Genomic DNA, 16305 nt, shown 5'->3' with positions numbered 1-16305 from the left:
CACTCAACTCGAGTGGAGATGTTTAATTATCACTTTATTGAAACAATCTAGAAAAATAATCAGACACCTTGACAGAAACACAGTTCTGCATCATTTAAGTGACACATACAGTTCAGCACTTATAAACAAAAGACTCAATATGGTTTTCAAAATGAAGGCATTTTAAATGTACAAAATGAAAACAAATCAGAATCACAAAGTATTTTCTAAAGGAAGAACAAACAAAAATGCTGTACAATGTGAAAAAATGCATAGAGGCTTCAGAGATTCATCTCCTAGGCCCTCCCCGGCCACGCCCTCTTCCTCTGCCACGACCCCGCCCTCTTCCTCGGCCACGCGCAGCCACTGTAGGAAAGGTAAAAATGAATTAACACTTGCTTCATAGACACATCATCAGTACATCATATAGATATTGCTGCCTATAACCAGACAATTTAAAAAGTACAGAATGGTTGACAAATCGACAGCATTGTACGTAGTTGTTTTGAACACCAGTTAACAGATTCACTGCTGCTTAACACTGAAAGCAATACACGATCAGTGTATTCAGTGTAGCTTGTCCATCACTAAATCACCATGACAACAGCACTCACCAGCCTCTCTCTTCTTTGACTTGACCTTGGGTTCGATGTCAACCAGCAGTGTGTCCAGAGGAAGACTGTCGGGCAGGATGTAATAGCGGATGTTGTTGCCACGGATACTGAGGGACTCAAGTTGAGTCGGCTCCCTGTTTTTGAGCGTCATCTTCACAGCTTTGAGGTGAGTGTTCATACTGACGTCCACACCTTTTATACAAATTAATGAAATGTATTCACAAATCAGTTCAAGAATACTTTATAAACAGACACTTGAATCAGATGCATTGTCAACAGTATAACCCACCGGGTCAGTTTAGTTTCACAAATGGAAAATAATAATAATTACCAGTAATCGTGCCGTGGACCTGTGTGCCATTCTTCAGTTCAATAGTTACTGTTTCATGACTCAATTTCATCAAAAACCTGCAGGATAGAGACAAAAAGAGTCATTGGATCCACTTATAAATTAACATCACAACAACAAACATGCATAAGTTTGGTTTAAACAATATGAACCCTTGTGCGACCTTCGGGACATTGTTTTTTCGATCATTTTGGCTGTTAATGCCAATGACATAAATTTTGCCAATTGTGTGTTTTTTCGGGGGAATTCTGATATTTCAACCTCAGTTCCTATAATACATCTATAATACACTGTGTACACAAAATAGTTACACTCAGGACCTTCAGGACAAAAATGTCCCCATTGAAACCCATTAAAACTGCAATATTTGATCCCAGTGCCATTAAATCATAAAATCATGAATTCTATGATATTATGCTTTCAGTCCGGAGGCCTGGCTTCAAAATGTTAATATTTTCCACCAGGTGGCGCCATTTTTCTCGTGTTTAGCCTATGGAGCAAATACATGCTTTTCCCCTATTTTCTGTTTGCTGTATTATAGAGCATTGCAGGACAATTGAATAAATGATGCAGCTAAAATTGTGTGGGTGTGTTGGCATGGATGTCAGAGTGTGTTTTGTGTGTATTGAGAAATGTGTGTGTGTGTAAAAAACAACAGTGGCATTATATAAACAAACTGCCATTTAAAGGGTTAAAATCCTGAAAATGAATGAATATTTGGTAGTTATGATCAGGACTGATGTTGGTTAGAAAAATAACTAACTGAAAGTGGAAAATAATAATAATATATAATATTACTATGGCAGTTTTTTGACGCAGACATTTTTGTCCTCTAAGGACCTCTGAGTAACTTTTTTTTAATTGATGCACAAGGGTTAAACCACACATTACATTTAAAGAACATTTTACTCATGCAATCATTAAGTTAGCCAAAGTTTTTAGTAAATAACTGGTTTAAAGTCAAGTTTTTGTTATGCTTCTGTTGATTTTAAAGCCAAACATCTACAAACTCGAGGCCTAAATGCACAACTATATAAACTTAAGATAAACTTTAAATGTCTACATCAAGTGAAAGTCCCACAATGACTCTTAAAATGTTGCATTAACGAGAGTGAAACTATAATAAACAACCATTCATTCATTCCCGCCTGCTGCAGCTAACAGTTAGCCAACAGCTACATACAATCTAACTCCATCTATCAATCTGGATGATATTTATATGGATATGATCTGTGCATATCGATTTTATAACATGTTATAAATGTTTTTACCTGACGAGTTTCATGCTGGCGGTGGATTTTAAGGGTAAATCCTCCACCAAATAGAGAAAAATTGTAGCGTTAAACGACAGACAAGCGTCAACCGCTACTGTAGAGATGTTGGAAATCACTTCCGGGCGCGGACCGGAAACAAAATCATCTTTCTCTACGCGCGGGTTGCCTCTACTAAATATTTTCTAAATGCGAGATTTATTTTAATTATATTTTATGTTTTTAACCCTTGTGCGTCAATTAAAAAAAAGTTACTCAGAGGTCCTTAGAGGAGAAAAATGTCAAAAAACTGGTATAATAATATTATATATTAATATTATTTTCCACGAATTAATTGTTTATTTTTTTAACCAACATCAGACCTGATCATAACTACCAAATATTCATTCATTTTCAGGATTTTAACCCTTTAAATGCCAGTTTGTTTATATAATGCCACTGTTGTTTTGTTTTTTTGTTTTTGTTTTTTTATGAAAGAAACCCCCACAAAAAATTTATTATTTTCCATATATTAAATGATAAGGGGAAATATTTTTTGGATTATCACAATCTGGGATATGTCAATGATTAGCAACATTGATTTTGATGCATTCTTATTTTTTGTGCAGTGTCAGATAAAAAAAATAAAATAAAAAAAAACACTCAGGTCCTTAGAGGACAAAAATGTCCGCGTCAAAAAACTGCCATAAAAATATTATATATTAATATTATTTTCCACTTTCACTGACTGGTGCACTGGTGCAACGCTCAAATATTTCGTAGTGTGTAAATTGTGACATAGTGCCCATTTACGCCACAACTAGGCTAAGTTTTAACTTACGCACAGCTGGTGCAACTGGCCCCTGGAGTCACGAGTTTGAATCCAGGGCGTGCTGAGTGACTCCAGCCAGGTCTCCCAAACTACCAAATTGGCCCGGTTGCTAGGGAGGGTAGAGTCACATGGGGTAACCTCTTCGTGGTCACTATAATGTGGTTCTCGCTCTCGGTGGGGCGCGTGGTGTGTTGTGCGTGGATGCTGCGGAGAATAGCGTGAAGCCTCCACACGCGCTACGTCTTCACAGTGTTGCGCTCAACAAGCCACTTGATAAGATGCGCGGATTGACGGTCTCAGACGCGGAGGCAACTGGGATTCGTCCTCCACCACCCGGATTGAGGCGAGTCACTACGCCACCACGAGGACTTAGAGCGCATTGGGAAATGGGCATTCCAAATTGGGGAGAAAAGGGGAGAGAAAAAAAAACATTTATCATTAAAAAGCAAAATAAATCAATAAATCCATTTGCATACTAGCATTATCTGTTCGTCCACTGTTGTTGAGCGATGTGCTGATAAACATAACCCTGAATATGACAATAAAATGATTATGGAAAATCAACCCAAAGATAATGAAAATGAATGTAAAATAGTGTTAATATGGAATATAATGGACATCTATTTATTTATTTATTTAAAGATTTATTTACTTATTAATGTAATAATTTTATAGTGTTTATACATTATGAACTTAAGATTTTATTTTAATATTTAGTTAATGATAACATTTTGAGTAACTTGGCCATCCATATTATGATCTTTAACAGTAAATCAACTGTTGGGTAAATAAAAAGGGAGTTTGATCTAGTTATGACATTTTTATTACGTTCCATATAATATAAAACATTATAAAATCTCTAATATATTTAAAATCCTCAAGAAAGACCTTGTGTCAAATGGTTATTTTGCAGTACAAAAAGAGTGTAACGCATTAACTAAGTAAATAATTACTGTAATTAAGTTTTTTCATTGATGAAAAAGTAAAGTAAGGGATTACTCTTAATTTTAAGTAATTTAATTACAGTTACTTCTGATGTAATTGCGTTAAATACTGTATAGACTATAGAACAATTCTATATAAAACAATAGTGAATTTAAAATTGAAATTTAACGTCTAATGTTAAAATGTATGTTTTCTAATTTAACGCCGCCCCTTTAAATTCTTTGGTCAGTTCATGAATAATTTATTAGATTTTATATGATTTATTTGAAAGAATTAAAAGAACAGTTTCATGTCTGTCATTGTATTTTTCATCTGGTCGAGGTTGATCAGGGTTTTAGAAAGTAATCTGTAATAAGTAATTCAGTTACTTTTCAGACAGAGTCATTAGTAAAGTAATCTGATTACACTGTAGAAGATGTAATTAGTAGTTAGTTAGTAATTAATTACTTTTTTAGAGTAAATTACCCAGCACTGCTCACAGATTTACAACATATTTTATTTTTGAATAGCAAGAAAATGTGCTAATCTATATGTCCGAAACATTAAGCCAAAAAAATAGCATTATTTGATTGAACCAGTTGAATTTTTGTCAATCTGGCATCCCGACAGCAGGAAGTGAATCCCGGAAACATTGAAACATTACGTCTAAAGTGATCCGAGGGATACATTAAAATGATTAAACAATTATTTATTTCACCATGAGGACTTTAAACTGGATATCTGAGGATGCTGGAGTGAAAACCGGATAAAATACCAGGAAAAATAGACTGGAGACGATATAAGTGATGCAGATGTGCGGATTTAATGTGACGTGTGTTAGTGGCTGCTCATCAGGACTGATTGATTTTCTGCTTTTTCATTCATTTATTCGGCATAAAGCGACCAAAAGGCATGTCTATGTGCAGTATTTACCCATGTGATTCCTTTAAAGCTGTTTACTGTGATTAATACAGTAAAATGTTTCCTAAAACCTCTTTCACGAGTATCATAGTGGGGGTCTTCCTGCTGTATGTGCTGCACACATGTTGGGTCATGTATGGGATAGTTTACACGAAACCATGTGAAAATCCCAAAAGTGACAGCTGTATCACACCACACCTGGCTGGAAAACCTCGACTGCAGGTAAGAATGTCATGTGTTTTTATCATGGGTTATTGCAACTTATTTAACCCTTGTGCGACCTTCGGGACATTTTTGTCTTTTTGGCCAAAGGTGTGTATTTTTGGGGGGAATTTTGATATTTCAACCTCAGTTCCTATAATACATCTATAATACACTGTGTACACAAAATAGTTACACTCAGGACCTTCAGGACAAAAATGTCCTCATTGAAACCCATTAAAACTGCAATATTTGATCCCAGTGCCATTAAAGCATAAAATCATGAATTCTATGATATTATGCTTTCATTCCGGAGCCCTGGCTTCAAAGTTTACATTTTTAATATTTCCCACCAGATGGCGCCATTTTTCTCATGTATAGCCTATGGAGCAAATACAAGCTTTTCCCCTATTTTCTGTTTGCTGTATTATAGAGCATTGCAGGCCAACTGAATAAATGATGCAGCTAAAATTGTGTGGGTGTGTTGGCACGGATGTCAGAGTGTGTTTTGTATGTGTGTTGAGAAATGTGTGTGTGTATGTGAAAAAACAACAGTGGCATTATGTAAACAAACTGCCATTTAAAGGGTTAAAATCCTGAAAATGAATGAATATTTAGTAGTTATGATCAGGACTGATGTTGGTTAAAAAAATGACTCATTGAAATTTGAAAATAATATTAATATATAATATTATGGCAGTTTTTTGACGCTGACATTTTCATCCTCTAAGGTCCTGAGTTTTTTTAATTGACGCACAAGGGTTAAGTAAAATAGGGCCTTCTTTTTAAGCCTTTTTCTCTGTGTATAGAATACCATATTCATTTACCATCATGGTATTGGTACTTCAAAGAATATAATGGTCCTACCAGGGGCGTAGATTCCTGGAGGGATGGAGGGGGAGGTCACCCCCCCCCCCGCCCCCCCATTATTTATACCATGATCAATGGAAAAATGTAAATGCTTCACGCTGCAACCCGCCCAATGTTCAAGCCAAATCTACGCCCTTGGGTCCTACTATAGGACATGGCCAGAAAACATAGTAGTATCAGGGTACAGTTTGTTAGTGATTGCACAGATAATGTATTCGTTGCATAGATATAATTAAACTGCACTCCATATATGTTCAAAACATTTTAAAACTAAAATAATATTCGAGAATTGCCTGGTCAAAGACCTGATGCTCTTTTTATATGTCCAGATCTATTAAATGATTCAAACGTACATTAAAAATGCAATTCGCACAAAACAATTACTTACATACACCTTTACTACGATGAACTTGTTTTCCATTTCTGAGTTCAAAGTCATTTTGGTATATTTTCTTGGTCATAAAGTAAAAAATATTATGTGGTGTAACTGTCCGGAGACAGAAAAAATCTCCTTATATGCTGAGATTCTTAACAAAATAGGTGTTTGCATGAATAATGCAGAATAATCTGTTATTATTGTTTCTTAGAAAGCATAAGCTGTGAAACAAGTTGATTTGAAATATGATTAATAATTCAGGAAATAAAGTCAGGTGGTGTAGCCAACATGTAGGTTGCTGTTTTGTTCTCATGAAACAAAAAACAAAACATATAACCGAAAGGACCCCTTTAGACCCTCAAGATTGTATGTGAAGTAGAGGTCGAGCGATAGTGGTAACTGAGGTAGTGGAAACGTCTGATATTGAATGTTAAAACATGTTTTTAGTCTTTCCTTACTGTGACAGGCACATATACATAAAGGCTACAAGAGTCCAAAGTGAATAATTTCCCAGATGCAGTTTGTTGTGCAATCAAAATCCCAATAATAACCAAAAATAAATCAATCAATCAATTATGATTTGGTGCATAATATGGGACTTTTAACAATTAACAAGCCCAAAATACACAAACACAACAATGTATTGTAATATAAACAAAATAAAATAAACATTGTTGTATGGGTTGATAATGACTATATGAGCAGTAATTCATCAACAGTACAGTATCAATCATCAATATCGGTAATCGGCTGTCATAATTGTCCATTTGTTTTCCCTTTACTATAAGGACACTGTCAGTCAAAATAAACATAAACTCAATAATCAATGAAGGTTATAGCTATAATAAACATTCAATAATGCCTATGCTTCATATGTGTTTATTATTTTAAATAATATTTCATATTAAAAATCGTGCATTAGTCCATAAATAGTGACGGAGACATGTCGTTGTTACAATGCTCTAAAAGTACTCACCAAATGAAGCCTTTTATAGCCGATTTATTCACCAGAAATCAGCGTTGACTTTTGCCGATAACAGTTAGTTAAAAAAAAGTAACTATCGGCACTGATTAATCGGTAAAAACCGATATATCGGTTGACCTCTAATCACGTAAAGTAAAAAAAAAAGTACACATTTTTTGGGTCATCATTAAATATCACTATTTTGACATATTTAGGAAAATGCACACATTTTGTTCAAGTCAAATGGAGTAAACCTGTGAAAACGTCTTGATATTCTTGACTCAAAAATTCACGATATTTGTGGAAATAAAATGAGCTTGAGAAACATGTTTGACATTTTTTTGAAATGAGGGATTAAGTCGTGTACACTCCTGTGTATTCAAGGTGCGAGGAAAGTATTTGAACACCTTTTACGTGATTGTTACACATCTTGACATGTTTAAAGCAATTAAATCAATTTAGTTTTTGTAGAAAATGCTATAAATGTTCATCAGAGATTTCTGAAACTAGCATGGACACAAAGATTGCATTTCTAAAAACTTGACATGTCCATTTTAAACCGGATTTGTCGTCTCAGACAAACTTATTTGTCAATGACCCTGACACCATTTACAAAGTATGAAATATAATGATATATATTAAACATGCTGGTTCTGTTTTAATATATATTTAACCATGATGATGTCTGGTATCAGCTGAGCGTCTACACCGCAGTGAGACCGAATGCTGATGGTGGACACAGTTTGATACACAGAGAAGAAGAATTTGATATGAATACCAGATTTGAAAGGTAAAAAAATCATTTCCACTCAAAAATATATTTTAGCCTATTATAAAGATTTATGCATTTCAATTTCATAACAAAATCCCATCAAATTTAATTGTGTCATTTTTAACTAAATTAAATGAATAAAACTTTGTTAAAGATTACACAATTCAATTTGATGGGATTTTGTTATGAAATTGAACTGTGTAAATCTCAACACTATTATTGTTCTTATTATAATTTGTTTTTGGAGTGTACACTTAAATGACATAATGTATTTCACTGTTACTCTAAAGCTTTGTTCTTTACGGCTTCATTTGTACTATGTATACACAACTGACACCAGATTTGTCTTGTTTTTATTTTGGCTCTTTTTAAGGTCAGTAAATGTGTCTCTTCCGAAGAAGACACGCAAAAATGGGACGCTGTACGCCATGGTGTTCCTGCATCAGGCGGGGATGAATCCGTGGCAGGATCCACATCAGGTGCATTTGGTCACACAACTGACGACTTACATGCTGCCGAAACCACCAGAGATCAGTCTGATCACAGGCCAGGACGACCCACAGGTGAGGGGTTCGCACACGTCCTGTTCACATGGCGTGATGGTGGCCGAGTGGTTAAATATCTCATCTCACTGGTGTTATTGTGATCGTTACCCAGAAACCAGATCAGCAAAAACCAGGTGCCGACTCCGAGCTGGACCGGCCCGTTTCTCACTGGCGTTCTCGTCTGACACTGAACGTGGTGTCCGAGAACTTCCTGTTTGATCGCGAGGCGCTGCCTGGAGACGTTCATCGATACATGAGAGTGTGAGTGTCATATTCCTCCTTGTAGTGACCTTTGACCTTTGATTTAATGGTGCAGTCAAGTCCTCCTGGGTGGTCGTAAATCGTAAATACGATGTGATGTGCGTTCAAGTGAATTTAGTCAGAAAGAACAGACCCGTTTTGCAGTTTTATATTTATTCCTCTCCTTTTTACTTACTAGTGAAGGCAGGAAGCTTGTTTAGCACCAACACAACAAAATGAAGAGCAAAGCCACACATTAGGTGTAATTAATGCATTATCCAACTATTTTATCATTCTCATGTGACCATATAATGATGGGAACACTTGTCGCTGCATAAGCCATCTAAATGAGTCCTATTTCCTGGCAAGATTTATCATTTTTCTACATTTCTCCACTCACCCTAACCCTAACAAAAATTATTACCAATAACAATTTGCTTCCACTATGATTCTTAAATCAACACACACCCAACTTGGAAAGTCGGGGGTTGATGAAAAAGTTTTTGAGTTGTAATTACAACTTTGTTGGCGCATTCATGTGTGTTCAACTCATAAATACGATCATTCTGACATAACTTGAATTTCGCAATCCTTCCATCTTCCATTAGAGTGTTAAAACAGAGTGTTTTTAGTGTTTCTGATAATAACTGAGTAGCAAAAATATAATATTTTGATTCCTTTTGTTCTATATATATATGTATTTCAGAGAAAAATACATAAATATCTACATGCAATAAATATTAAATCTAGTCAAAAGGCTGAGGAATGTCACGATTTGTATTTTTAGCCAGTCCTAAATGTGCTTTAAGCCCTTATAATTCAGTTCACGGTTAAATATTTTTTCAGATATCAGAACGGGAAGAAGATGGTTTACCTGCCGCTGCTGTTTGTAGATGAACTCAGCAACAGAGTGAAAGATTTAATGGTACTGTACCTTTAATTCTGTCTGCATTTATTCATGGCTGTTTTTGTTTTTTAAACATAGTGTACATTCACTGAAAGCTGAACAACATGAGTGATAAAGTGTTAAATTGAAAACATCTTTTACAGGAGATCAACAGCAGCACCACTGAACTGCCTTTGACCATCTCGTACGACTCCATCTCTCTGGGAAAACTGCGATTCTGGATTCACATGCAGGATGCCGTTTATTCACTGCAGCAGTTTGGTAAGAATATGATGACACATGGGTACCACAAGAGTGTTTTAACAGTGATTTTACCACGGTTAAGGGGTGTTCTTAGGCATGATGTAAAGCAAGAGTGCTTGAAACCCCATTTTTCCCAAACTATTTCACCGCAAATCAAGATAAAGAAATAAGAAATAATATTTCATTTAAGTCAATGAAGTTTGTTTTTAGGACCAACAAGATGTGTTTGAATTATGACATTTTCATGACAATTTACCCCTTGTGCGTCAATTTAAAAAGTTACTCAGAGGCCCTTTGAGGACAAAAATGTCCGCGTCAAAAAACTGCCATAATAATATTATATATACTAAATGCTAAGGGGATTTATTTTATTTTTTGGTGGGGGGGATTATCACAGTCTGGGATATGTCAATGATTAGCAACAACATTGATTTTGATGCATTATTATTTTTTTGTGCAGTGGCAAATAATAATAAAAAAAAACACACTCAGGTCCTTAGAGGACAAAAATGTTCATGTCAAAAACTGCCATAATATTATATATTAATATTATTTTCCACTTTCACTGACTAAGAGTTTTTAACCAACATCAGTCCTGATCATAACTACCAAATATTCATTCATTTTCAGGATTTTAACCCTTTAAATGCCAGTTTTTTTACATAATGCCACTGTTGTTTTTTCACACACACACACACACACACACACACACACACACACACACACACACATTTCTCAGTACACACAAAACTCACTCTGACATCCATACCAACACACCCACACAATTTTAGCTGCATCATTTATTCAATTGTCCTGCAGTGCTCTATAATACAGCAAACAGAAAATAGGGGAAAAGCTTGTATTTGCTCCATAGGCTAAACATGAGAAAAATGGCGCCATCTGGTGGAAAATATTACAAATGAAAGCATAATATCATAGAATTCATGGGGACATTTCAGGACAAAAGTTCCTGAGTGTAACTATGTTGTGTACACAGTGTATTATAGATGTATTATAGGAACTGAGGTCGAAATAACAAAATTCCTCCATAAATACACACCTTTGGAAAAATGTATGCCATTGGCATTAACACAGACAAAATGATCGAAAAATGAAAAAGACAAATATGTTAAACACATTTCCCCTGTTAAAATCCATTGCGGTAAATTTTTAAAAAAGTTTGATGTTTTTATGATCTTCACCTTCATCGATTAAAAATGAATGTCATGTTGGAAATGTTCGTTTTGCACTTTTAGGCTTCACTGAAAAGGATGCAGATGAAATCAAGGGAATATTTGTGGACACTAATCTATATTTCCTGGCTCTCACCTTCTTTGTGGCTGCTTTCCATGTAAGTTTGTGTTTTAAACTTAGATGCATCATACTATCTCAATTCTCCATGAAAGTCTTCCTCGCTGGATTTCACTACATTAACGCATCACTGTGATTTTTCCAGCTTTTGTTTGATTTCTTAGCATTTAAAAATGACATCAGTTTCTGGAAACATAAGAAGAGTATGGTCGGGATGTCGAGCAAAGCAGGTCTGTTTGCACTTCCTTATTTTGAAACAAGACATTTTTTCCTCTAACAGAAGTGATTTGCATGCTGTAATCCATGCAAACGTCTTTGATGAACTAAAAGGTTATTTGCTATCTTGAGACGTTTTAAATATATTCAAATGAGCAACAATGTCATTGAGTAATACTACGCAATGGTTATGCCATTGAATGAAATCAGCATTAATGTGAAGTGTTTGTGTTGTGTCAGTGTTGTGGAGATGTTTCAGCACCATCATGATCTTCCTCTATCTTCTGGACGAGCAGACCAGTCTTCTGGTTCTGATTCCGGCTGGAGTCGGGTCTTTAATAGAGGTACAGCTCATGTACTTGTGTTCACTCGGTCAAAAGAAATCTACAGCAGAGACGACAGCAAACACATTGACTCTGATATGAGCTGTACACATCCAGCTGTTGTCTTTGTGTATTTTAACGTCTTTGCTCTTGTTGTTTCAGGTGTGGAAAGTGAAAAAAGCTTTTAAGATTCACATCATGTGGAGGGGTTTCACTCCCATATTCCTGGTAAACCGTTTATGTTTCTCTTTAGTGCTCTGAATCAACTGGTTAACGGTGATCATTATTTAATTGTAAATTATTCACGATCCTTCCTTCAGTTTGGGAAATCTGACGAGTTGGAGAAACGAACGGAGAAATATGACACACTGGTGAGTTATTGCTTCAATCCAAAGCAATCTTTTGACACGTCTGAATATCTCTGTTATAACTCTTTTAAAATGTTTTTACTTCCGATCAGGCGATGAAATATCTGTCGTATCTGCTGTACCCTCTGTGTGTCGGTGGCGCAGTGTACGCGCTTGTGTTTGTGAAGTACAAGAGGTGAACTGTCACTTTAATTATGACATCATACAGTACTGAACATATGCATTGTCTGATGTATTGAAACAGTGTAACTTATGTGTAACATTATCAATTATGTGTTTGAACAGCTGGTACTCATGGCTTATTAACAGTTTAGTCAATGGTAAGTGTCATTTTGTAACTTCATCTTAATTCATTTACAAGCATTAATAATGAATTTTATTGTTGATTGTTGTTGTTCTCATGTGATCAGGGGTGTACGCCTTTGGATTCCTCTTCATGCTCCCTCAACTCTTTGTAAATTTCAAGGTTTGTTCAGTCTAAAACAGTTCTTGCATTCAAAATATTGACATTAATGCTTCACCTCCGGTTTCTAATCACTGCATTTGTTTTAACAGCTAAAATCGGTGGCTCATCTGCCCTGGAAAGCCTTTATGTACAAGGTAAGAGACGATACAGTATGTACTGAAATGTTTTTAATGATTTCTGCATAACTGATGGATGAAATGAAATTTGTAGATTAGAGGTGTTGATTTCAATTGACCGATACTGGAAACAGAAAACATAAGGGCTTATACTATATAATATTTTAGCCTATATATAAAAATATATTCTATATAATATTATATTTTTCAAATATATATATACACATAGTATTTTGTTATATATATATAATAAAAATATAATATATATATTATATTATATTAAATATAATATTATATATATATATATATATATATATATATATATATATATATATATATATATATATATATATATATATATATATATATATATATAGTATTATATTTTATGAATATATATTATAATATAGTGTAATAAATATTATATATATATATATATATATATATATATATAATATTTATTTATATATATATATACACATAGTATTTTGTTATATATATATATATAATAAAAATCTAATATATATATAGTATTATATTTTATGAATATATATTATAATATAATGTTTAGTGTATATATATATATATATATTTTATTCATATATATTATAATATATTTATTTATAATATTTAGTGTGTGTATATATTTATAATCTTTATTTATATATACACATAGTATTTTATTATATATATAATAAAAAAATATATAATAATATTTGTGTGTGTATATATATATATATATATATATATATATATATATATATATATATATATATATATATATATACAGGTGCATCTCAATAAATTAGAATGTCGTGGAAAAGTTCATTTATTTCAGTAATTCAACTCAAATTGTGAAACTCGTGTATTAAATAAATTCAATGCACACAGACTGAAGTAGTTTAAGTCTTTGGTTCTTTTAATTGTGATGATCTTGGCTCACATTTAACAAAAACCCACCAATTCACTATCTCAAAAAATTAGAATACATCATAAGACCAATAAAAAAAACATTTTTAGTGAATTGTTGGCCTTCTGGAAAGTATGTTCATTTACTGTATATGTACTCAATACTTGGTAGGGGCTCCTTTTGCTTTAATTACTGCCTCAATTCGGCGTGGCATGGAGGTGATCAGTTTGTGGCACTGCTGAGGTGGTATGGAAGCCCAGGTTTCTTTGACAGTGGCCTTCAGCTCATCTGCATTTTTTGGTCTCTTGTTTCTCATTTTCCTCTTGACAATACCCCATAGATTCTCTATGGGGTTCAGGTCTGGTGAGTTTGCTGGCCAGTCAAGCACACCAACACCATGGTCATTTAACCAACTTTTGGTGCTTTTGGCAGTGTGGGCAGGTGCCAAATCCTGCTGGAAAATGAAATCAGCATCTTTAAAAAGCTGGTCAGCAGAAGGAAGCATGAAGTGCTCCAAAATTTCTTGGTAAACGGGTGCAGTGACTTTGGTTTTCAAAAAACACAATGGACCAACACCAGCAGATGACACTGCACCCCAAATCATCACAGACTGTGGAAACTTAAGACTGGACTTCAAGCAACTTGGGCTATGAGCTTCTCCACCCTTCCTCCAGACTCTAGGATCTTGGTTTCCAAATGAAATACAAAACTTGTTCTCATCTGAAAAGAGGACTTTGGACCACTGGGCAACAGTCCAGTTCTTCTTCTCCTTAGCCCAGGTAAGACGCCTCTGACGTTGTCTGTGGTTCAGGAGTGCCTTAACAAGAGGAATACGACAACTGTAGCCAAATTCCTTGACATGTCTGTGTGTGGTGGCTCTTGATGCCTTGACCCCAGCCTCAGTCCATTCCTTGTGAAGTTCACCCAAATTCTTGAATCGATTTTGCTTGACAATCATAAGGCTGCGGTTCTCTCGGTTGGTTGTGCATCTTTTTCTTCCACACTTTTTCCTTCCACTCAACTTTCTGTTAACATGCTTGGATACAGCACTCTGTGAACAGCCAGCTTCTTTGGCAATGAATGTTTGTGGCTTACCCTCCTTGTGAAGGGTGTCAATGATTGTCTTCTGGACAACTGTCAGATCAGCAGTCTTCCCCATGATTGTGTAGCCTAGTGAACCAAACTGAGAGACCATTTTGAAGGCTCAGGAAACCTTTGCAGGTGTTTTGAGTTGATTAGCTGATTGGCGTGTCACCATATTCTAATTTTTTGAGAGTGAATTGGTGGGTTTTTGTTAAATGTGAGCCAAAATCATCACAATTAAAAGAACCAAAGACTTAAACTACTTCAGTCTGTGTGCACTGAATTTATTTAATAAACGAGTTTCACAATTTGAGTTGAATTACTGAAATAAATGAACTTTTCCACGACATTCTAATTTATTGAGATGCACCTGTATGTATATGTGTATACTAAATGTTATATATATATATATATATATATATACATAAAAATAAGAGTGTAATATACATAATATGCTACATTTATATTGGCCATTTGTTATCAATTATAACAAATAATGATTGGACAGTTTTATATATTGGTGTATTTCTAGTCTGCTTTGGTATGCCTTTATTTAATAAATATTGACATTTGTTTTTCTCAACAGGCTTTTAATACGTTTATCGACGATGTCTTTGCTTTCATCATCACCATGCCGACGTCACATCGGTTAGCCTGCTTCAGGGATGATGTCGTGTTCCTTGTATACCTGTATCAAAGATGGTGAGGAACCTCTTCCCTAATCTAACATTCAGACTGAACTCGTTTTTAAACGCACATGAATGATACATGAGATGTTGGTATTATTGCAGGCTGTACCCGGTGGACAGAACAAGAATGAATGAGTACGGCGTATCTTACGATGACAAGCCAAAAGGAAAATCCCATAAAGATTAACATCACTACAAAAGCACAGCATTGCCGTGGAAACAGCAGTCTGATCAAAAACATGCAAACACAGTATCTGCAGTCAGACAGTTGATATATTGTGTTTAGTTTGTGTGATATGTAGAGCAAAACTTGCTCTGATAAACTGAGAGAGTTGACCAGCTACTCATGGTTAACTCGAGACACCGTTTGATTTGTTGAGTTATAGGAAAGAAGAACTATGAAAAGCTTGGTGTAATTTTACAGAATGTATTTGGCGGGACCTTTAATTCAGTCTCAAATAGTGTTTTGAAATTAAGACCATATCACAAGGGTGCCAAAAGACCAGAGTTTCAGATTAATGATCTGTTTTTTGTTTTGAATATGAATAGATTAATTTTAGCATCATGACTGATGTTTGTGTGTTCTGAGAGAATTATGTGTATGTTTGTTTTTATGTACTTTATTCCATTAAAGTGTTTCTGTGATTCAGCTGTTTAATTACAGAGACTTTATTAAACAGTCTGGGCCTTCCACTAACTTCATTCCTTGATGTTAATATCTGATGCTCTTTTTGCAAATCAGTAAGGCCTCATACTGAATTAAGTCGATTATTTGCTGACAGTTTTCCCGGGTTTGTCCGCTCTTTCCCAGCAGTGATAGAATAGTGACAGAACAG

At 34.8% G+C, this 16305-nt stretch overlaps 2 protein-coding genes across 2 annotated transcripts; one reads left to right on the top strand and one right to left on the bottom strand.

Moving 5' to 3' along the window:
• Positions 1-13: 13 nt before the first annotated feature.
• LOC127421194 (small nuclear ribonucleoprotein Sm D1-like) lies at positions 14-2334 on the bottom strand. The gene is made up of 4 exons (XM_051664032.1): positions 2214-2334; positions 925-1001; positions 594-785; positions 14-345 (listed from the first exon to the last, which is right to left on the bottom strand). Exons 1-4 carry the CDS (start codon positions 2225-2227, stop codon positions 269-271), a joined length of 360 nt encoding a protein of 119 aa, XP_051519992.1. The 5' UTR covers positions 2228-2334; the 3' UTR covers positions 14-268.
• Positions 2335-4580: 2246 nt separating this feature from the next.
• LOC127420667 (lipid scramblase CLPTM1L) lies at positions 4581-16127 on the top strand. Its single transcript, XM_051663115.1, has 17 exons — positions 4581-5091; positions 7976-8070; positions 8426-8615; positions 8710-8858; positions 9684-9762; positions 9888-10005; positions 11244-11338; positions 11444-11528; positions 11755-11858; positions 12000-12065; positions 12158-12208; positions 12298-12380; positions 12491-12525; positions 12616-12671; positions 12761-12805; positions 15367-15482; positions 15572-16127. The coding sequence occupies exons 1-17, from the start codon at positions 4927-4929 to the stop codon at positions 15654-15656; spliced, it is 1617 nt and encodes a 538-aa protein (XP_051519075.1). The 5' UTR covers positions 4581-4926; the 3' UTR covers positions 15657-16127.
• Positions 16128-16305: the final 178 nt, after the last annotated feature.

The sequence above is a fragment of the Myxocyprinus asiaticus genome, chromosome 30 (assembly GCF_019703515.2).
Source record: "Myxocyprinus asiaticus isolate MX2 ecotype Aquarium Trade chromosome 30, UBuf_Myxa_2, whole genome shotgun sequence".
Classification (NCBI taxonomy): domain Eukaryota; kingdom Metazoa; phylum Chordata; class Actinopteri; order Cypriniformes; family Catostomidae; genus Myxocyprinus; species Myxocyprinus asiaticus.
Note: the sequence above shows the minus strand (reverse complement) of the source record. Positions and strands in the feature narration are given on the sequence as shown.